Source organism: Trichomycterus rosablanca, chromosome 4 (assembly GCF_030014385.1).
Source record: "Trichomycterus rosablanca isolate fTriRos1 chromosome 4, fTriRos1.hap1, whole genome shotgun sequence".
In the NCBI taxonomy this organism is placed as follows: domain Eukaryota; kingdom Metazoa; phylum Chordata; class Actinopteri; order Siluriformes; family Trichomycteridae; genus Trichomycterus; species Trichomycterus rosablanca.
The window spans coordinates 26,027,242-26,049,614 of NC_085991.1; the positions used below are offsets into that span (position 1 = coordinate 26,027,242).

At 41.0% G+C, this 22,373-nt stretch overlaps 1 protein-coding gene across 1 annotated transcript in view; it reads right to left on the reverse strand.

Moving 5' to 3' along the window:
- Positions 1–1,733: 1,733 nt before the first annotated feature.
- eml3 (EMAP like 3) overlaps positions 1,734–22,373 on the reverse strand; it is a 96,556-nt gene continuing 75,916 nt past the window's right edge. Inside the window, exons 14-24 of the mRNA XM_062994072.1 lie at positions 19,626–19,764; positions 17,697–17,848; positions 17,457–17,582; positions 13,677–13,808; positions 13,518–13,585; positions 11,057–11,145; positions 9,379–9,476; positions 9,116–9,203; positions 7,381–7,479; positions 4,252–4,382; positions 1,734–3,225 (exon numbers count right to left, since the gene is read on the reverse strand). Coding sequence (XP_062850142.1) covers positions 2,995–3,225; positions 4,252–4,382; positions 7,381–7,479; positions 9,116–9,203; positions 9,379–9,476; positions 11,057–11,145; positions 13,518–13,585; positions 13,677–13,808; positions 17,457–17,582; positions 17,697–17,848; positions 19,626–19,764 — 1,353 coding nt within the window. The 3' untranslated portion in view covers positions 1,734–2,994. The remainder of the gene's footprint in view (positions 3,226–4,251; positions 4,383–7,380; positions 7,480–9,115; positions 9,204–9,378; positions 9,477–11,056; positions 11,146–13,517; positions 13,586–13,676; positions 13,809–17,456; positions 17,583–17,696; positions 17,849–19,625; positions 19,765–22,373) is intronic.

A 22,373-nucleotide genomic window follows, 5' to 3' on the forward strand; every position in this document is an offset into this window, starting at 1 on the left:
TAAAATATGGACAAGCAACATTAGCAAAAAAAAAAAAATTAGAGGCAAGTCTCATATACAGTGTATCACAAAAGTGAGTACACCCCTCACATTTCTGCAAATATTTCATTATATCTTTTCATGGGACAACACTATAGACATGAAACTTGGATATAACTTAGAGTAGTCGGTGTACAGCTTGTATAGCAGTGTAGATTTACTGTCTTCTGAAAATAACTCAACACACAGCCATTAATGTCTAAATAGCTGGCAACATAAGTGAGTACACCCCACAGTGAACATGTCCAAATTGTGCCCAAATGTGTCGTTGTCCCTCCCTGGTGTCATGTGTCAAGGTCCCAGGTGTAAATGGGGAGCAGGGCTGTTAAATTTGGTGTTTTGGGTACAATTCTCTCATACTGGCCACTGGATATTCAACATGGCACTTCATGGCAAAGAACTCTCTGAGGATGTGAGAAATAGAATTGTTGCTCTCCACAACGATGGCCTGGGCTATAAGAAGATTGCTAACACCCTGAAACTGAGCTACAGCATGGTGGCCAAGGTCATACAGCGGTTTTCCAGGACAGGTTCCACTCGGAACAAGCTTCGCCAGGGTCGACCAAAGAAGTTGAGTCCACGTGTTCGGCGTCATATCCAGAGGTTGGCTTTAAAAAATAGACACATGAGTGCTGCCAGCATTGCTGCAGAGGTTGAAGACGTGGGAGGTCAGCCTGTCAGTGCTCAGACCATACGCCGCACACTGCATCAACTCGGTCTGCATGGTCGTCATCCCAGAAGGAAGCTGACGCACAAGAAAGCCCGCAAACAGTTTGCTGAAGACAAGCAGTCCAAGAACATGGATTACTGGGATGCCCTGTGGTCTGATGAGACCAAGATAAACTTGTTTGGCTCAGATGGTGTCCAGCATGTGTGGCGGCGCCCTGGTGAGAAGTACCAAGACAACTGTATCTTGCCTACAGTCAAGCATGGTGGTGGTAGCATCATGGTCTTGGGCTGCATGAGTGTTGCTGGCACTGGGGAGCTGCGGTTCATTGAGGGAAACATGAATTCCAACATGTACTGTGACATTCTGAAACAGAGCATGATCCCCTCCCTTCGAAAACTGGGCCTCATGGCAGTTTTCCAACAGGATAACGACCCCAAACACAACCTCCAAGATGACAACAGCCTTGCTGAGGAAGCTGAAGGTAAAGGTGATGGACTAAACCCAATTGAGCACCTGTGGCGCATCCTCAAGTGGAAGGTGGAGGAGTTCAAGGTGTCTAACATCCACCAGCTCCGTGATGTCATCATGGAGGAGTGGAAGAGGATTCCAGTAGCAACCTGTGCAGCTCTGGTGAATTCCATGCCCAGGAGGGTTAAGGCAGTGCTGGATAATAATGGTGGTCACACAAAATATTGACACTTTGGGCACAATTTGGACATGTTCACTGTGGGGTGTACTCACTTATGTTGCCAGCCATTTAGACATTAATGGCTGTGTGTTGAGTTATTTTCAGAAGACAGTAAATCTACACTGCTATACAAGTTGTACACTGACTACTCTAAGTTATATCCAACTTTTATTTCTATAGTGTTGTCCCATGAAAAGATATAATAAAATATTTGCAAAAATGTGAGCGGTGTACTCACTTTTGTGATACACTGTATATTACTGTGAAAACTGGAAAGATCTCCTTGTTTACTCCTTAAACAACACAAATGCTTAAACAAAACATCACACCACACCATTCAGAAATCAAACAGATAGCATTTTATTATATGGTGCCATAAAAATAATTTCTTAGGTAAAAAGAAATATATCCTCATACATAAGGCATAAATAATTACAATCCTTTTAATTCATTAGTCAATTTTTTGCATTTCCCCCATGTTTCCCTCAATCTAATTATAGCCAATTCCTCTATTGCAATTCTTCACACACCCCTCTGTCAGCCGCGCATTGGCTGGGCACATCTTTTCACCTGCAAATGGTGAAGTCTTAAAAAAAAGCTGCAGCGCCTATGGAAAGACACGATATGAACTCCAAGGATACCGTTATTATACAGCTGCAACAAAGCCCAGTCGACCTCCCACCCACAGACACAGCCAACTGTGCCTGTTTGGACAACAACCAGGTCGAAAGCCTGCCTAGATTCAATCAAGCTCAAGATCCTAGTGGTGGTGGGCTAGTGCAGTAGGCCGGTGCGACCCCCAGGAACTTATCAGTCCAAATAAAAAACTGAAATGTACAAACTGAATATAGACATTAACACTGGTGATTAACACTGAGAGATCAGCATTTACACTGTCCTTGTGTCAATATCCACACTGCCCTTTATTTGGCACTTCTGCTTATATATTCATGGGGATGCCAGCAAATGACTAAAAGAGTCTACTTCCAGTCTCAGTCCTGAAGGGAGTCCTGCACTGTCTGGCACATTTCATGTTTTAACACACATGCTTAAGCTTGTAATTAACAGGTTAGTTGGATCAGGTGTCTTTAAGATAAATAATGCAGGAGTCTGGTCTGGAATTTGGGAATAGCACTGGAATTTGGCAACACTTTTTCACCTGTACAGTGTAACAGTACATCAATCATCTCAAGTTTTATGTATTGACAGACAGAATGCAAAACTTTTTGTTCTTGAGTTAAGTAAGTAAGTAGCAAAAGAGAACACAGTTAAAAAAGGCAGCTGAGGGCCATATCTAGAAAGCATTAGTTGAGTAAACATACTACAATGAGTAAAACAGAATAAATGGGAAGCTTTGAGATGATGCTTACATACATTAACATCTGCAATATTATGCATATGAAAAAATTTTCTTTACAAAAGTTGTGGTCGGTTTCTCTTATGAATTTGCATAATGTATCATTTAAAACCGGTATAGTAATTGTCCAGGCATTGTGTCATTACTGACCACAACATTTGGTCAAGCACAGTGCTAAATTTACGTAGTTTGTGCAACACAATGTTCTTATTTCACTGTTTCTTCTCCTTCTCTCACTGTTCATTCTATCCCTTTCTCAGACTGGATCCTTGGTTCAGGACAGCCAGTGGAAGAGAGAGGAGGAACGGAGGAGGCCGGGTGGTCTTTATTGTCTGCTGCCCCACCTCTTCTAGTTCGCCACTGGAGGATACATGTGTCCTTGCCACCTAATGACAGGAGGTGACTGTCATTGTAGGTGAAGCGTACGTTGGTCACGTGACTGCCATGGCCTTCATACTTGTAACTGGGTGCCTGTAGAAAAATGTAAGTAAACACATTTAACAGATATTTTACTTCAAAACTAGGAATTGTTTATTTTCTAATTACCATTTTCTGTTACTTTTTTTAAAATGTATTTTCTTTATGCATTTTCTCCCCTTTTTACTGTGTCCAATTGCCCAATTGCCTCGGTTTGAGGAGAACAAAGCTAACCCACGCCCCCTCCAACATGTGGGCAGCATGCCGTATGCATCTTATCACCTGCACTTTGACAAGTGCAGTGCGGCTCAGCGTTGTGTACGGAGAGACACACCCTGAGAGCACTCTTTTCTCATCTCATCTCCGTGCAGGCGCCATCAATCAGCCAGCAGAGGTCGTAATTGCACCAGTCATGAGAGAGAGACCCCATCCGGCTTAGTCCCGCCCATATCTGAACAACAGGTCAAGAGCAGAGCTGAGATTCGATACGATGTATTCGAGATCCCAGCTATGGTTCCAGCATGTGTTTTTACCGCTGCGCCACCTAAGCGGATTTCTAAATTGTTACTTGAAAGTAGATTAATAAAATCATCAAATACCCCCATCAAATATACACACAGCAACTTAGATTATTAATTCTATAATATTTGCAAAATTTACAATTTTAAATCTCCTTGGGCTTACAGGTTGCCATGCAAGAAAGAATCCCCTCTAAAATTAGAACCTTTATGCTTGATCACATGGATTATGAAGAAGACTTCTGGAGGAAAGTTTTATGGTCTGAGAAACAAAGCTTAGTTTTTTAACTGTTTAGAGTTAAATTGATTTATTTGTTCACAATAACCAAAAGTATGTTTAAAAAAGAAAAAGTAGGGCATATGATAAACTATGCAGTGCCATGACCCTCTGAACCTGACTTATGCTTAGTCTGCCTTAGACATGGTTTCTTGAAGAAGCTGGTCTAACAAAAATAACACACATTACTTGTCAAGCCTTAAACTTTATGACTGATCTGAACTTTACAGATGCCTGAGGTAGCTAAGAACAATAGTAACAGGAATATTTCTAGAAGTTTTGGACCTTTGGTTTAGGGCATGGATACTGGAACAAGTGAACTTTGCAGAAGTCATCAGCCACTGCCACCAATCTTTCACTGTGAGAACGACACAGAGCATTGATGTCTGTTCCATCTGAACCCTCCAGCCATACACCTACAGAGTCACAATAGTAAACACACAACAATCATTATTAAAATAAAAGGAATGATTTAATAAAGGTAATAAAATTACTCTCTGGAGTAACCTGGACCTGTATTTGACAAACCTTAACAATAATAGTGCAAAAACAGAGATGAAGAGTAACACACTAGATTTACTCATTTACAGTTTTACATACTGAATTAGTGTAGTTAAAACCTGCCCATCTTCAGAGGCCTCTACTTGTGTATGTTAAGTACATGGCCAATTAGGCGAATTAAAGGCTAATTTTTTCGTGTGGTTACACCTCAAGGCAGTAAGGTATTCTGCTCCTTATAATTTGTCTATGTTCAGTTTATTTCTTTCTTTCTAAACTCTAAAGATGCTCGGTTACATTAGCAATCGGTTAGACAAAACTGAGTTTGGAAAACTCCCAACCGATTCAGCGGACGCAGAGGAAGGGGGGGTGTCAAAACACAGAGGAGTATTCATGTATCCGTTAGGGTAGACTGTGCTGTGTATTGTAGCTTTTATTTGTTTTATCATGAAATGTATAAGTGTTATTTGATGACAATGTGGTAAAATGTGGAACTTCTGTTTAAAAATCCATGAAGTCTGTGATCTTTAAAAAACAAGGTCCGTAAAATTAAGCACATTTTCCCGTTAATTTAGTAGGGTCCTACTGCATGGCAGAGCTGTGATATGGACTCACAACCTTTCAATTGGTAGCCCAAAGCTCCACTTACTAGGCCAACATTGTCTCAAATCATCCTAGGTGCAGGCTGTACTTCTGGAATAATAAAAAGGTAGAGTCTGTTCTTATTTTGTTGTCTTATGCCATGGCATCACACTATCATAGTCTTAGGGTTTTAATGCAGCCACTGTTGACCTAAGAGAAGTATGTAGAAGTTTTGTATTATGTAATACATTTGGTATTTTTGTACTTGAAAGCACTTCTAGACATCTAGACATCTTAGGTGTTAATTAAATGAAAATAAAAAACACGTTTTGCTTTTCTACCCCTACTGTCTGTATATAGAGGTGTGAGAAACCATTGATCAGTAATATAACACTTACAATTACATAATATTAAGAAAGGTTAACTCGCTTAAACTGAATGGGACAGTTGTAGCCTAGTGGGTAGAGCTTTGAGCTATCAACTGAAAGATTGATAGTTCGACTCCCAGCTTAGCCATGCAGCCACTGTTGGGCCCTTGAGAAAGGCCCTTAACCCTCTCTGCTCCAGGGGCCCTGTACAATGGCTGACCTGCGCTTTGACCCCAGCTTCCAAACAAGCTGGGATATGCGAAGAAAGAATTCATTGTACTGTACACCTATATATGTACAGTGTATCACAAAAGTGAGTACACCCCTCACATTTCTGCAAATATTTCATTATATCTTTTCATGGGACAACACTATAGAAATAAAACTTGGATATAACTTAGAGTAGTCAGTGTACAGCTTGTATAGCAGTGTAGATTTACTGTCTTCTGAAAATAACTCAACACACAGCCATTAATGTCTAAATAGCTGGCAACATAAGTGAGTACACCCCACAGTGAACATGTCCAAATTGTGCCCAAATGTGTCGTTGTCCCTCCCTGGTGTCATGTGTCAAGGTCCCAGGTGTAAATGGGGAGCAGGGCTGTTAAATTTGGTGTTTTGGGTACAATTCTCTCATACTGGCCACTGGATATTCAACATGGCACCTCATGGCAAAGAACTCTCTGAGGATGTGAGAAATAGAATTGTTGCTCTCCACAAAGATGGCCTGGGCTATAAGAAGATTGCTAACACCCTGAAACTGAGCTACAGCATGGTGGCCAAGGTCATACAGCGGTTTTCCAGGACAGGTTCCACTCGGAACAGGCTTCGCCAGGGTCGACCAAAGAAGTTGAGTCCACGTGTTCGGCGTCATTTCCAGAGGTTGGCTTTAAAAAGTAGACACATGAGTGCTGCCAGCATTGCTGCAGAGGTTGAAGACGTGGGCGGTCAGCCTGTCAGTGCTCAGACCATACGCCGCACACTGCATCAACTCGGTCTGCATGGTCGTCATCCCAGAAGGAAGCTGACGCACAAGAAAGCCCGCAAACAGTTTGCTGAAGACAAGCAGTCCAAGAACATGGATTACTGGAATGCCCTGTGGTCTGACAAGACCAAGATAAACTTGTTTGGCTCAGATGGTGTCCAGCATGTGTGGCGGCGCCCTGGTGAGAAGTACCAAGACAACTGTATCTTGCCTACAGTCAAGCATGGTGGTGGTAGCATCATGGTCTTGGGCTGCATGAGTGTTGCTGGCACTGGGGAGCTGCAGTTCATTGAGGGAAACATGAATTCCAACATGTACTGTGACATTCTGAAACAGAGCATGATCCCCTCCCTTCGAAAACTGGGCCTCATGGCAGTTTTCCAACAGGATAACGACCCCAAACAACCTCCAAGATGACAACTGCCTTGCTGAGGAAGCTGAAGGTAAAGGTGATGGACTAAACCCAATTGAGCACCTGTGGCGCATCCTCAAGTGGAAGGTGGAGGAGTTCAAGGTGTCTAACATCCACCAGCTCCGTGATGTCATCATGGAGGAGTGGAAGAGGTTCCAGTAGCAACCTGTGCAGCTCTGGTGAATTCCATGCCCAGGAGGGTTAAGGCAGTGCTGGATAATAATGGTGGTCACACAAAATATTGACATTTTGGGCACAATTTGGACATGTTCACTGTGGGGTGTACTCACTTATGTTGCCAGCTATTTAGACATTAATGGCTGTGTGTTGAGTTATTTTCAGAAGACAGTAAATCTACACTGCTATACAAGTTGTACACTGACTACTCTAACTTATATCCAAGTTTCATGTCTATAGTGTTGTCCCATGAAAAGATATAATGAAATATTTGCAGAAATGTGAGGGGTGTACTCACTTTTGTGATACACTGTATATGACAAATAAAGGCATTCTATTCTTCTATTCTATTATGCTGAATTAGTATGTGTGTCTATGTGTGTGTCTCTTACCCATGACATGGAAGCCCAAAACACAGGTATAGGACGCCCATTCACGATCTTTACTCTCAAAACGATTTCGCAGCAACTTACAGCCTCCAGCTACATCCCCTGTATGAAACAAAGCACACAGCTGTTTAGAGCCAAGTCCAGGACACAGTAATCTAGAAGAAAAATAGGACATTTAAGACCGCGGGCTGACCAAAATGTACAACCAACAAAACAGCAAAACTATGGAAATGGGTTTTTTTATACTAATAACGTAATACAGTAAACTAATAATGTGATACTTTTGACTGATAATTCACACCAACATGTAATAACATTTTATTTCAGTTAATCCATGAGTTCAAATAGGGAAAGCTGAATGCCGACTTCAATAATCCAGGGCGCTCTGAAATGCACCTCAACTTCAATTTGCTGTGACTTTGCACCAAAAACCAATTATCCAGGTATCAGACGTTTAATAAAGTAGAGTAACACACAAAGCTTATGCCAGGAAAAAACAATAATGTCTCACTTTGACTACTTACTTGGTGAGCGTAGCATGGCATTAACAAGGGCTCATCGATCAGCATCAACCCTCACAGACCCTTAAATGAGGTTTTAAACATGCTCCTTGGGTGCCAAAGACAGACTTATATTGTTCTGACAATTTTTCTAACCAATAAAAATGAAACTAAGCCTAAATCTGAAAGTCGTTTTTTAACAAATAGATTTTAGTGATTAAAATGTGTTTTATTGTGGAAAGAAGACCTAAATAAATAAAAGATTTAAGCATTTTAAAATATATTAGTGTGTATTCTGCTTTAATGGCCCTTTTATTCACAACAGAAAGTATTCACTTAAGAAAGTTAAGACAACTCTACTGTATGATTGGGCACCCCTGGTTTATAGGAGACTTACTACTAATAATACTTCAAATGATAAATCAATTTATCTAGGAAAATTAATCATAGAAACAGAAACATAGAAGTAATTCATTAAAACATATAAATCAGACATCTGTATGTCAAGTCAAGTCAAGTCAAATTTATTTACATAGCGCTTTTCACAATGGACATTGTCTCAAAGCAACTTTACAGAATCCAGGACCAACAGACAAAAAAAAAACCCTACTGAGCGGCAAGGAAAAACTCTACTGCTATTTTTCCCACTTTTTCCCCCAATTTTCTCCCCCAATCTAGTCGTGTCCAATTACCCTGATTGCTTCCTCTATACTGATTCGACTCTTCACCGCTGACTGAGGACGCCTCTCAACTGACATTCGCCCCCTCCGGCACGTACAGTCAGTACAGACTGCATTTTTCACCTGCACGAGTCGAGTTCATACACTGACGGGCACTGTGTATGGAGGGCCACACCCCCATCAGCATTATTCCTCAGCCCTGTGCAGGCGCCATCAGTCAGCCAGCAGGGGCCGCAGTTGCACCAGTTATGAGGCCCTATGATCCGACTTTTTACCCCTATGAACAACAGCCAATCAATGTTCATGCAGCCGTCCAGCCCAGTCGGAAGGCAGAGCTGAGATTCGATACGATGTATTCGAAACCCCAACTCTGGTGCGCTAGCGTACTTTACCACTGCGCCACCTGAGCGGCAAGGAAAAAACTCCCTTAAAATTACAGGAAGAAGCCTTGAGAGGAACCAGACTCAGCAGGGACCCATCCTCTTTGGGTGGCCTGGAAGCAAGCAACTTTACTTAGCTTAGCTTGTTAATGCGAAGTAGATGTGCAAAAATACTTACAATAAAGAATTTCATAATCTCCGGAATTGGACATGATGTACTTCCCATCTTTTGACCAGTCAAGATGTGTAATAAAACTGGAGTGACCCTAAAATAGTAAAGAGAAAATCAGTTGGGTGCAAACGTCACTTTATACACACTGTATTGTTACATTTATAAGCATATATCTCAAAATGTCAGGGAGAAATGCAGTATTACACATTTCACAGCCTAACAAAAGACCTTCAAGTACTGGCATATCTGCTCCGGCATGCTTGGCTTACCGTGCACTTTCCAAAGCGTGTGTAGCGCCGACCCCCCTCCGTTACACTGTAAATGTAAATGAAGTTGTCGTGGGAACCAACAGCCAAAAAGCTTCCATCTATAAAAATAAATGCAAATGATTACAATCATACAGTGCAAATCTATTAAGTTGGTCTATCTTCTGCTGCTGGAAAGTCTATTTTACTCAGATTTGGAGCATTATTGAATGGGTTTCCTTTCATTTAGTCATAAGATCATTAGTAAGGTTGGGACTGATGTTGGGTGATAAGTTCTAGAATGCGGTTAAGATTAGATCTCTGTGCAGGCCAGTCAAGTTATTTACAGAACTTCAAATCATTTGTTTATGGACATTAATGTGTGCTGGGGCAGAGTTATGCTAAAACAAAATGTTTTTATAACATTCATATAAGTGATCCAATTACGACTTCTGCTGGCTGATTGATGGCGCCTGCACAGAGACGAGGGATAATGAGGATCAGGGTGTGACTCTCCGTACACAAAGCTGATCCGCATATGAACTCGCCAGGTGTAAAGATGCAGTCGGCTACTGCACATGTGTCGGAGGAGGCATGTGTTAGTCACAGCTCTCCTCGGGCAGAGTGGAGGTCAACATCAGTAGAGAGGAAAAGTAATGTAATCGCGTAATTTGATACAACTAGACTGGGGGGGGGGGGGGTTAAGGAATATACAAGTTACCTCATTTTTAACATGGAGAACTGATAACAGAATTGAGAATTGATTTAGGTATTAAAGGAGGATCCACCAAAGGCTCAGTGTTTGCAAGCAAAGATGATTCGTGGTTTAACACTTTAAGCCAAACTCAGTAAAAGAACTGTTGGTTTAAAGAGAACATTTCTCAATGTTAGAATGCTAATAATGTAGGTATTTTACCATCTACCAAACTTAATATTGTAAAAAGCTTCAGGGAATTAAAAGAAAACCAAGAAGCATGAAAAAATATAGCCACATGGGCTAAGGAGTACTTTACAAAACCATTGCTCCCCAACACAGTCTATCGCTACATCAATAATGCCACCTGAAACTCAATTACACAAAGGGAAAGCCACACAGAAAGCTATGCAAAAAAAATGCTGAGTTCTCTGGACTTTAGCTTATCTCAGATGGACCAAAAACAGTGGAAACCTGTGCTGTGATCAAATGAGTCCAGCTTATTTCTGGAAAAACAGTTGGTAAATCCTACGTGGCTTAAAGATCTCCCTTTGGTGGGACTAAGGGGAGCAGCCCAGCCATTCAAAACACCCAAGGTCATTTTTTCTCCTCTACCGTACCTTACAGCTAGTGCTATAAATTTGGGCAGCTGGCAAACCCAAATCTGTCCTTTAGACTGTAAAATAGTGAATCATGATTCATCTTTCTAGAAAACATGGAGAGTCCAGTGGCAGTTTAATTATGCTACTTTAGCAAAAGATGATCCTAGGCTAGTGTGTAGCTGCTCAGCCATGTCAGCCCAGTCCATAAATCTCCTGATTTATGTCACTTGACTTAGTAATAAATGAATGTATGCACCAGCTTGCAATAGATGTATCTGGGTTTCCACATTTCTTTGACTGTGTAGTGAATAGTAGCACTGTGAGATTTAAGGTGACTACCAACACAAGCACAACAGTAAGAGATTTCTTTGTAATGAAAGACTGAGATTGAGATGTCTGATCTGACCTGGTGAGTATCTTATAACTGAAAGCTGCTCGTTTCCATCAGTCAGATCCAACACCACCTGTCGAGTCTGCAAGTCTAGGACCAACCACCTGCAGAACAAAAACACAAAACAAGAGAGAAAAGGATGGATGATGTTAATAAGTTTACTGTCATACGTTTTCCATTTAAAATGTATTACATGCATTTACTAAATGGTGCATTAAAAAACTAATTCACAAGCTAATTTGAAACTCTGTAAAACTGAGCTTAATGGAGTGATAAAAGATTGCATCCCAAACCGCACAATACCATACCAATGTACAACATCATTAATTCTGTTACATACTATTAACTACACAGTGAATGGTTCAGTCAGGTGCACACTGTCCACAATTTACAAATTAGAAAATACAAAATATAATGTTGAAATGATTCGTGAAATGACCAGCAGTATGGATGGCATTTAAGCTAGAACAAGTGCTGTTACCCATTAAAAAGAGGGTGTGTAAAGAACACCAGTGCATGAAACTTCCATTCAGCAGAAAGGCTCAGTGTATGCAAGCAAAGATGGATCGTGGCTCAACACCTTGAACCAAATTCAGTAAGAGAACTACCAATTGAAGGTTGAGAGTTCGAATCCCAGCCCGATGCCATGCAGACACTGTTGGGTCCTCGAGAAAGGCCCTTAACCCTCTTAGCTCTAGGGGCACCGTGCAATGGCTGACCCACTTCCAAACTCACTCTGGACCCAGCTTCCAAACAAGCTGGTATATTCAAAGAAATAATTTTGTTGTACTGTACACCTGTATACACCGACCAGGCATAACATTATGACCACTGACAGGTGAAGTGAATAACACTGATTATCTCTTAATTATGGCACCTGTTAGTGGGTGGGATATATTAGGCAGCAAGTGAACATTTTATCCTCAATGTTGATGTTAGAAGCAGGAAAAATGGACAAGCGTAAGGATTGGAGCGAGTTTGACAAGGGCCAAATTGTGACGGCTAGTTGACAGAGTCAGAGCATCTTCAAAACTCTTGTGCAGCTCTTGTGGGGTGTTCCCAGTCTGCAGTGGTCAGTATCTATCAAAAGTGGTCCCAGAAAGGAACAGTGGTAAACCGGCAACAGGGTCATGGGCAGCCAAGGCTCACTGATGCATGTGGGAAGCGAAGGCTGGCCAGATAAGCTACTGTAGCTCAAATTGCTGAAGAAGTTAATGCTGGTTCTGATAGAAAGGTGTCAGAATACACAGTGCATCACAGTTTGTTGCGTAAGGGGCTGCACAGCCGCAGACCAGTCAGTTACGAAGGTGGTCATAATGTTATGCCTGATCGGTGTATGTACAGTATATATAACAAATAAAGACGTTCTACAGGCAAGCCGTATCCTGGTGGTTAAGATACTGGTCTTGTAATCAGAAGGTCACTGGTTCAAACCCCACCACTGCCAGGTTGCTACTGTTGGGCCGCTTTTGTGCTCAGGAGTACTTCAAAAAAACATTATCCTTTAACACAGTCCACCGCTGCATCACGAAATGCAACATAAAACTCTAATACACAAAAAGAAAGCCATACAGAAGTGATGTTACCCATTCAAAAGATGGTGTGTAAAGAACACCAGTGCAAGAAACTTACAGAAGTATACTTGTTTAAGGTTTAAAGTTTACTGCCTAAAGGGCTAGTTTATGATGGCAAGTCTGTGGGTATAGCTTGCACTTACTCTGTCTCTATTTATCAGACTAATAGATAGATTAGTCTACTAGTCTATGAATTCTGTTCTCTTTATGGAATCATGTCTAGCTTTAAAGTAGTACTGTCGGCTGGCCGGGTATCTACACAGACATGATAGCCTATGTCTAAAGGGGGAGATGGGTGAATCCATGGATTGAAGATGATGAAAATGATTATTGCCTATGTGTAACCTTGTAATGCAAGTGTTAAAAACACTGACTTTTGAAAACATAACTCATTAGTTTATGTACAGCGGGCGGCACGGTGGCTCAGTGGGTAGCACTGTCGCCTCACAGCAAAAAGGTCCTGGGTTCGGACGTTCTTGGTCTGGGTCCTTTTTGTGTGGAGTTTGCATGTTCTCCCCGTGTCTGAGTGGGTTTCCTCCAGAAGCTCCGGTTTCCTCCCACAGTCCAAAAATATGCAAGTGAGGTGAATTGGAGATACAAAATTGTCCATGACTGTGTTTGACATTAAACTTGTGAGCTGATGAATCTTGTGTAATGAGTAACTATCGTTTCTGTCATGAATGTAACCAAAGTGTAAAACATGATGTTAAAATCCTAATATATACATAGATAAATAGTTTATATACAGCAAGTAGCTAGTGATTATCACTTTTGACTTTAATACTTTTGAGTACAATTTGGGCAGTGGGCAAAACACAGGCACTAGCCCAGTTAAAAAAAAACACCCATTTAAATATTGTGAATATATATATTTTTTTTTATAGTAAAACAGTACAGTTTACCTCCCAGTGCTCAGTCCAACAGTAACAACAGATCCATTGGGGCAGAAGTCGGCACACAGACCTGATTCCTACAATGCAACAGTGTAGAAAGTCAATACATTTATAAGAACATTTACTTTCTGTAAGTTTGGTGTGTGTGTGTATATCACTGTGTATCACCTCTAGTGCAGTACACCAGCCCAGGCTGTGGTCTTCAGCATTCCACATACATACTTGTTTGTCATTGCCACAGGTGAGAAAGATGTTCTGGGAGGGGTGTGTAGACAGACCCCACATTTCATCAACATGCCCCTGGGAAACCGAACCATGCACGTCGACTAGTTAGTGAAGAATGTTAGAATGCTGAATACAAGAAATGTGTTTTCTCATAGACTTCTAGGCACTGTGCCAGGCAGAAATCAAAGAAATATATACATATAAATATACACTATACAGTTTAAAGTATGTGGACACCTGACCATGAGCAAATGGTATTAAAATAGAGTGGCCTTAACAGGATCTTTTCAGCTACAACAACAGCCACTCTTCTGAGAAGCTTCTCACATAAATTTGAGGTATGAATGTGGGGATTTGTGCACAGTAAATAGAGCATTTGTATGTCTGGGCACTGATGTTGGCCAACTGATGTTCCAGTTCACTCCAAAGCTGTCTGTTCAGTGGGTCTGAGCAGGTCACTGGGGTTTCTTTAAACCAAGCTTAGCTTTGTGCACAGGGACACAGTCATGCTTGAACAGGAAAGAGCCTTCCCTAAAGTGTTGCTGCAAAGTTGGAAGCATATCATTTTCTTTATATGATTGATTTATTAATATTAAACCTGTTAGCAATTAATGTGGCTAAACACATGAGTTAGAAGAGGTGTCCCAATACCTTTGATCATGTAGTGTAAAACATAGAATAAAACATTTCCTCAACATGCCTTTTTAGGCATAAGCATGTATCTGGGTAACAGCTGAATAATAAAATATTGCACAATAAACAAGAAGGTTTAAAGCCAAACACTACATGTACGTTTTCAACAAGCTTAGACACGTCAGTTGATCTGTCTGTCGGTCTGTCTAGCTATCAAAAAGGCCTGTCCCAAAGTGTTGCTTTAAGGAATATAATGTACTTTACTTTTAAAAAAAATCTACACCTGTTAGCAATGGGTGTGGAGGGTTGTCCATATACTTATATAACGCGTGGCCATATAACGTTTGGCATATTACTTATACTTACATGAATGTAATATACTTTTTGACCGCAGGATGGCAGTATAGACCATAATAGAATATAAGGGGTCAGAGTAAACTGTGTATTGTGGCAACATTGAACATGGGGGGCAAAGACTATTAGGTAATTGTGTCTGTGTAGATAGAACACACACGCGTGTGTATATATACACAAATACATGCATACATGCACACACACACTTACACTACAAACACTACTAAAAGTGAAAGCCGGGCATCAGATGTTTTTTCCATGTAATTTAAAAGTGGAACAACTAAAGAAACAGCAGTAGTAATGTATGCTAACCCACTACCCACAACTGGCTAATGACCAAGAGTGTGTGTGTGTGGCCGAAACAGCCTAGCCATTGGAATGTGCACTTGTGATTGTCAGTGCGCTCTCAGTGCCAGTCCCAGCCCGAGATAAAAATACGTTCGTGTTAGCAATGGCATCAGCTATGGCTATGTCTAAATGGACATACAACGAGTCTGTTCAAAAACCCAGTGAGCTGCCTTGCTGTCTTACTGCCTACATAGGCAGCTGCCTAAGTAGAGAGGATTTTAATAAATCATTGACTTATAAGTGAGGTTATTCGAACGCACTACTTAGACAGAGATTACATCCGTTTTCGCTTACTAGGCTAACACAGTTAGCCTCATGCCATTCAAACCAATGGGATGAGATGGCACAACGCTCTAGCATGTCAACTAACGTCTCCCTCTGTGTATCGAAAGCGGTTAAATTCGCTGACAACTTGTACACCTTAATACAAATAAAAAATCAATCAATGATAATTTATTTACGTTTGAAAATAATTCTGTTCATTGCTCCGCATCTGTTTTGTGAGAAAAGTTGTGCTGCACAGAATGCTGGGATTGCCTTCACCGATAAGGCAGCATTGAATGCTCCCTGGTTATTCAGTCAAAATACCGTTCAGATTTAAGGTGCCTTACTAGGCAGCATTTTAAGGCATCTAAGAATTCGAACAGTCTCTTTCTCGGGAGCGTGCGTAGGATGACGTAAAATGCTGTTTATGTAGAAAGCTCAGTAGGTTTTCGAACACACCCAACATGTCTTTGCTGTCTAAGATTTGAAACAAGGAAAATTGTGTAGATACAGGTCCTTCTCAAAAAATTAGCATATTGTGATAAAGTTCATTATTTTCCATAATGTAATGATAAAAATGTAACTTTCATATATTTTAGATTCATTGCACACCAACTGAAATATTTCAGGTCTTTTATTGTTTTAATACTGATGATTTTGGCATACAGCTCATGAAAACCCAAAATTCCTATCTCAAAAAATTAGCATATCATGAAAAGGTTCTCTAAACGAGCTATTAACCTAATCATCTGAATCAACGAATTAACTCTAAACACCTGCAAAAGATTCCTGAGGCTTTTAAAAACTCCCAGCCTGGTTCATTACTCAAAACTGCAATCATGGGTAAGACTGCCGACCTGACTGCTGTCCAGAAGGCCATCATTGACACCCTCAAGCAAGAGGGTAAGACACAGAAAGAAATTTCTAAACGAATAGGCTGTTCCCAGAGTGCTGTATCAAGGCACCTCAGTGGGAAGTCTGTGGGAAGGAAAAAGTGTGGCAGAAAACGCTGCACAACGAGAAGAGGTGACCGGACCCTGAGGAAGATTGTGGAGAAGGGCCGATTCCAGACCTTGGGGGACCTGCGGAAGCAGTGGACTGAGTCTGGAGTAGAAACATCCAGAGCCACCGTGCACAGGCGTGTGCAGGAAATGGGCTACAGGTGCCGCATTCCCCAGGTCAAGCCACTTTTGAACCAGAAACAGCAGCACTGGACTGTTGCTCAGTGGTCCAAAGTACTGTTTTCGGATGAAAGCAAATTTTGCATGTCATTCGGAAATCAAGATGCCAGAGTCTGGAGGAAGACTGGGGAGAAGGAAATGCCAAAATGCCTGAAGTCCAGTGTCAAGTACCCACAGTCAGTGATGGTCTGGGGTGCCATGTCAGCTGCTGGTGTTGGTCCACTGTGTTTTATCAAGGGCAGGGTCAATGCAGCTAGCTATCAGGAGATTTTGGAGCACTTCATGCTTCCATCTGCTGAAAAGCTTTATGGAGATGAAGATTTCATTTTTCAGCACGACCTGGCACCTGCTCACAGTGCCAAAACCACTGGTGAATGGTTTACTGACCATGGTATTACTGTGCTCAATTGGCCTGCCAACTCTCCTGACCTGAACCCCATAGAGAATCTGTGGGATATTGTGAAGAGAAAGTTGAGAGACACAAGACCCAACACTCTGGATGAGCTTAAGGCCGCTATCGAAGCATCCTGGGCCTCCATAACACCTCAGCAGTGCCACAGGCTGATTGCCTCCATGCCACGCCGCATTGAAGCAGTCATTTCTGCAAAAGGATTCCCGACCAAGTATTGAGTGCATAACTGAACATAATTATTTGAAGGTTGACTTTTTTTGTATTAAAAACACTTTTCTTTTATTGGTCGGATGAAATATGCTAATTTTTTGAGATAGGAATTTTGGGTTTTCATGAGCTGTATGCCAAAATCATCAGTATTAAAACAATAAAAGACCTGAAATATTTCAGTTGGTGTGCAATGAATCTAAAATATATGAAAGTTTAATTTTTATCATTACATTATGGAAAATAATGAACTTTATCACAATATGCTAATTTTTTGAGAAGGACCTGTATATTACTTGCTGGTACCTCATATATGCAACGTACCTGCACTATGGCCACGAAACCATCAGAGAAGGTGCCTCTTAGTATTGCGTTGCGAGTCGTTCCAACTAGCAACTCCTCACCATCCACATCTGCAATAGTACGAACTGCTCCAAACTTTTCAGGAATCTAGACAGATCATGACCATAACTCTTTATCCCTCTTTTTACTCCTTACCTAACAAACATTAAACTTTAGTCTTTTAGCTCTCCACCAAACAGAAAAAAACACATCTATATATACCTCACACTCTCTCTCTGGTGCTAAGTCCGCACTCCAACGAATGATTTTGCGGTCTTTCCCGCCACCACTGAGCAAACCGCCACCCTGCAGGACACACAGGGTGAAGACACTGCCCTCATGAGCTCGGGTCTGCTTCATGATCTGAAATGTCTCTGCAGAAAGAAAGAGGAGTCCACACATCTCAAAATTTAATTACAAACAATGACATATGAAATGTCAGTAGCTGGGTTGCAATTCAACATTTCTTTTAAAACAATTCAGGATTTAATAATTATCTAACAACATTACAGAAAAGACAATATTCCACTGAGTAGTACACTGAGTGGACATTTGTATGCAGACACCTGATGATGAGCTTGTTAGACATTCAATTTAAAATATGGGATAAATAGGCCTGGCTTACAATCGGTGCTCTAATTTATTTCAAATGTGTTTTTGTGCACACGGGCCCAGTTTTGGTGGAATAGAAAGATCCCTCTGTAAACTGTTGCCACAAACCCTGTTATCAAAGGGTGTGGATCTAAAGGGTGTCCCAAAATTCACGCAAGATTTGAATTTGGCGCCATTTGTGCGGTAAAGTGTTGCCAACGAAAAAAAAGACAGCTCACAGTTCAGGGTTATTAAAAATGGAGCGCTTCACGAAAGAACAACGCATTTTCATTGTTGAGCAATATTTTAAAAATAATGAAGGTTTGGCAGCTACAGTTCGCCATTTTCGTACAAAATATGGTCAGAATAGTGATTTAACTTCATTTCGACAAAAGAGTGCGTATGTGCCAGCAAAGCCGTGGAGGCCATTTACCCGATATGCTATTCCATACATAACCCTGTACTGTATACTTTATGAATCAATTAAAAATTTACAATTTTTAATTAAAAACCTGTGTTCTCTATCAAAATTACTTCTTGCATGAATTTTGGGACACCCTATACTTTAGGACTGTAGCATTATTAATAATCCATCCACACCTACCAGGCAGTCAGAAACAAGTACTATAAGTAATATGCAATATGAGACTGTCCTAGCAATCATACAGCTTCAGAATCAAGTTATTGTAACAGACCTTTCTGTGGTGTAGTGTGCTGACAGCGTTTGATGTATGTGTTTATGTATTGAGTGCATTTTCCATAATCAATGGAAAAGTGTGCTTCTATACACACGTGATCATCACTGTGCTGCACATCAAAAGAACAAGCCATTAAAGTATTATGCTTCTGATAGTTTGTCTATGCACAGTTTATTTCTTTCTTTATAAACTCAGCAAAGTCTAAACACACTCGGTTACACAATGTCAAAATGTCCAAGATGTTGAAGTCAGCCAACAACACTACTTGGGTAATTGAGTTTGAAACTCCCAAACGATTCTGTGGACTCAGAGAGGAGGGTGTCAAAGCACTGCAAGTATTGTAAGGTAAGCTGTGCTGTGCATTGTAGCTTCCGTTGATTCTATCATTCAGTTTATTAATGTTACATGATGACTGCCATGAAATGTGGCACTTTTGTTTAAAATCCGTGAAATCTGTGATTGTTTTTGAAAAACAAGGTCGAGAAATTAAGCAAATTTTCCCGTGAATTTATGTAGGGCCCTACCTATAAAAGAAGAGAGGTGCTCGGGTGGCACAGTAGTCTATTACGCTAGACCAACACTAGTGAGATCCGTGTTTGAATTTTAGTGGCGCTCAGCTGGATGGGCGCTTACACAGACGTGATAGGCTATGTCTGAGTGGAGGGGATGGCCTGTCCAGGGTATTCCTGCCAAGTGTTTACTAGTGGAATCGGAGCCGCCATGACCCTGACAAGAATAAAGTGGTTGATGGAAATAAAAAAACCTCAGTACTTCAATTAAATGCCAATTGTTTATATTTCATTTTTGCATCTTGAAGCAATGTTCCAGTGTGGATAAGTGCAGCATCACAGGAAGACCATACCTTTTGCTCCTTTGCCTAATGTCTTGATGTCGGCTGCTGATTTGCCCCATGTGAAAATATTGCCTTCAGAATCACCTGTTAACACGTCCCCCGTTAAACTGAACACAAAACACATGATGAACTTGGGCTTCTTATATTTCTGTAAAGAAAAGAAGAAAAACAAGGCAAGCTATAAACAAGCATTACAACAAAAGTCAGGTCAAATGTTTTTAGAAATTAAGAAATTACTCATTAACACAGCAAATTATAGATATTAATTATGTAGGTTTGATAATATATTTATCAGACAAACAGGTTTTCGCTGAGTTTGACACAATATTAGTTGGGTAAAGGTGCAGCTCAGGTGGTGCAGCAGTAAATTACACTAGCCCACTAGCGCTGGGATCCAGGGTTTCCAATACCCAGTCGGTTGGGCGTCTTCATACAGACATGACTGTCTTTGTCTGAGAGTGGGTTGGCCGAGACACCATGATGAATAGGCGCCCTGTCCGCTCTATGTTACTGCATTGCGAGCACTGATTTTAAAGATACCAGACCAACTGAGACCCTGACTAGGATAAAGCGGTGGTATATACAGGTATATACACAGTGTATCACAAAAGTGAGTACACCCCTCACATTTCTGCAAATATTTTATTATATCTTTTCATGGGACAACACTATAGAAATAAAACTTGGATATAACTTAGAGTAGTCAGTGTACAGCTTGTATAGCAGTGTAGATTTACTGTCTTCTGAAAATAACTCAACACACAGCCATTAATGTCTAAATGGCTGGCAACATAAGTGAGTACAGCCCACAGTGAACATGTCCAAATTGTGCCCAAAGTGTCAATATTTTGTGTGACCACCATTATTATCCAGCACTGCCTTAACCCTCCTGGGCATGGAATTCACCAGAGCTGCACAGGTTGCTACTGGAATCCTCTTCCACTCCTCCATGATGACATCACGGAGCTGGTGGATGTTAGACACCTTGAACTCCTCCACCTTCCACTTGAGGATGCGCCACAGGTGCTCAATTGGGTTTAGTCCATCACCTTTACCTTCAGCTTCCTCAGCAAGGCAGTTGTCATCTTGGAGGTTGTGTTTGGGGTCGTTATCCTGTTGGAAAACTGCCATGAGGCCCAGTTTTCGAAGGGAGGGGATCATGCTCTGTTTCAGAATGTCACAGTACATGTTGGAATTCATGTTTCCCTCAATGAACCACAGCTCCCCAGTGCCAGCAACACTCATGCAGCCCAAGACCATGATGCTACCACCACCATGCTTGACTGTAGGCAAGATACAGTTGTCTTGGTACTTCTCACCAGGGCGCCGCCACACATGCTGGACACCATCTGAGCCAAACAAGTTTATCTTGGTCTCGTCAGACCACAGGGCATTTCAGTAATCCATGTTCTTGGACTGCTTGTCTTCAGCAAACTGTTTGCGGGCTTTCTTGTGCGTCAGCTTCCTTCTGGGATGACAACCATGCAGACCGAGTTGATGCAGTGTGCGGCGTATGGTCTGAGCACTGACAGGCTGACCTCCCACATCTTCAACCTCTGCAGCAATGCTGGCAGCACTCATGTGTCTATTTTTTAAAGCCAACCTCTGGATATGACGCCGAACACGTGGACTCAACTTCTTTGGTCGACCCTGGCGAAGCCTGTTCCGAGTGGAACCTGTCCTGGAAAACCACTGTATGACCTTGGCCACCATGCTGTAGCTCAGTTTCAGGGTGTTAGCAATCTTCTTATAGCCCAGGCCATCTTTGTGGAGAGCAACAATTCTATTTCTCACATCCTCAGAGAGTTCTTTGCCATGAGGTGCCATGTTGAATATCCAGTGGCCAGTATGAGAGAATTGTACCCAAAACACCAAATTTAACAGCCCTGCTCCCCATTTACACCTGGGACCTTGACACATGACACCAGGGAGGGACAACGACACATTTGGGCACAATTTGGACATGTTCACTGTGAGGTGTACTCACTTATGTTGCCAGCTATTTAGACATTAATGGCTGTGTGTTGAGTTATTTTCAGAAGACAGTAAATCTACACTGCTATACAAGCTGTACACTGACTACTCCAAGTTATATCCAAGTTTCATGTCTATAGTGTTGTCCCATGAAAAGATATAATGAAATATTTGCAGAAATGTGAGGGGTGTACTGACTTTTGTGATACACTGTATATATACAGTATATATACTGTATATATATATATATATATATATATATATATATATATATATATATATATATATATATATATATATGTTCAGGTATATATGTAAATATGTTCAGGTATTAAAAAAATATTGAAAAATATTCTTTTTACTTAAAAAGTACAATTTAAGCATTCTAAATGTTATACAGAGCAATGCACTGCACAAGAATATAAATAGAAAACAAACAAACAGAGGTTGTTCTGGGTGTTTTATAAACCGTTAAAAATTGATTTGCTAAACTGACTCAAACTTGCCACCACTAATCGATGCCAGCTGTGAAATCGAGAGTTTTTGGTTTGCTTTTTTTAATGTTTTGAACTGTTTTGAAAGACTGAATTCTGGTTTTACTTAACTGAACAAATCAAATCAATAACTAACTTTGTGGGTTTTGAATGCTGAGCTGGGCCACTCGCTGCTGCACATATGGAAAATAGCAACTAAAATGTGGCAATATTTCCAGAAATGGACCCAAGACATGAAACTTTTTTTAAGGTACCAACTTGCATTGGCATTTAAACAGATGCTATTTTA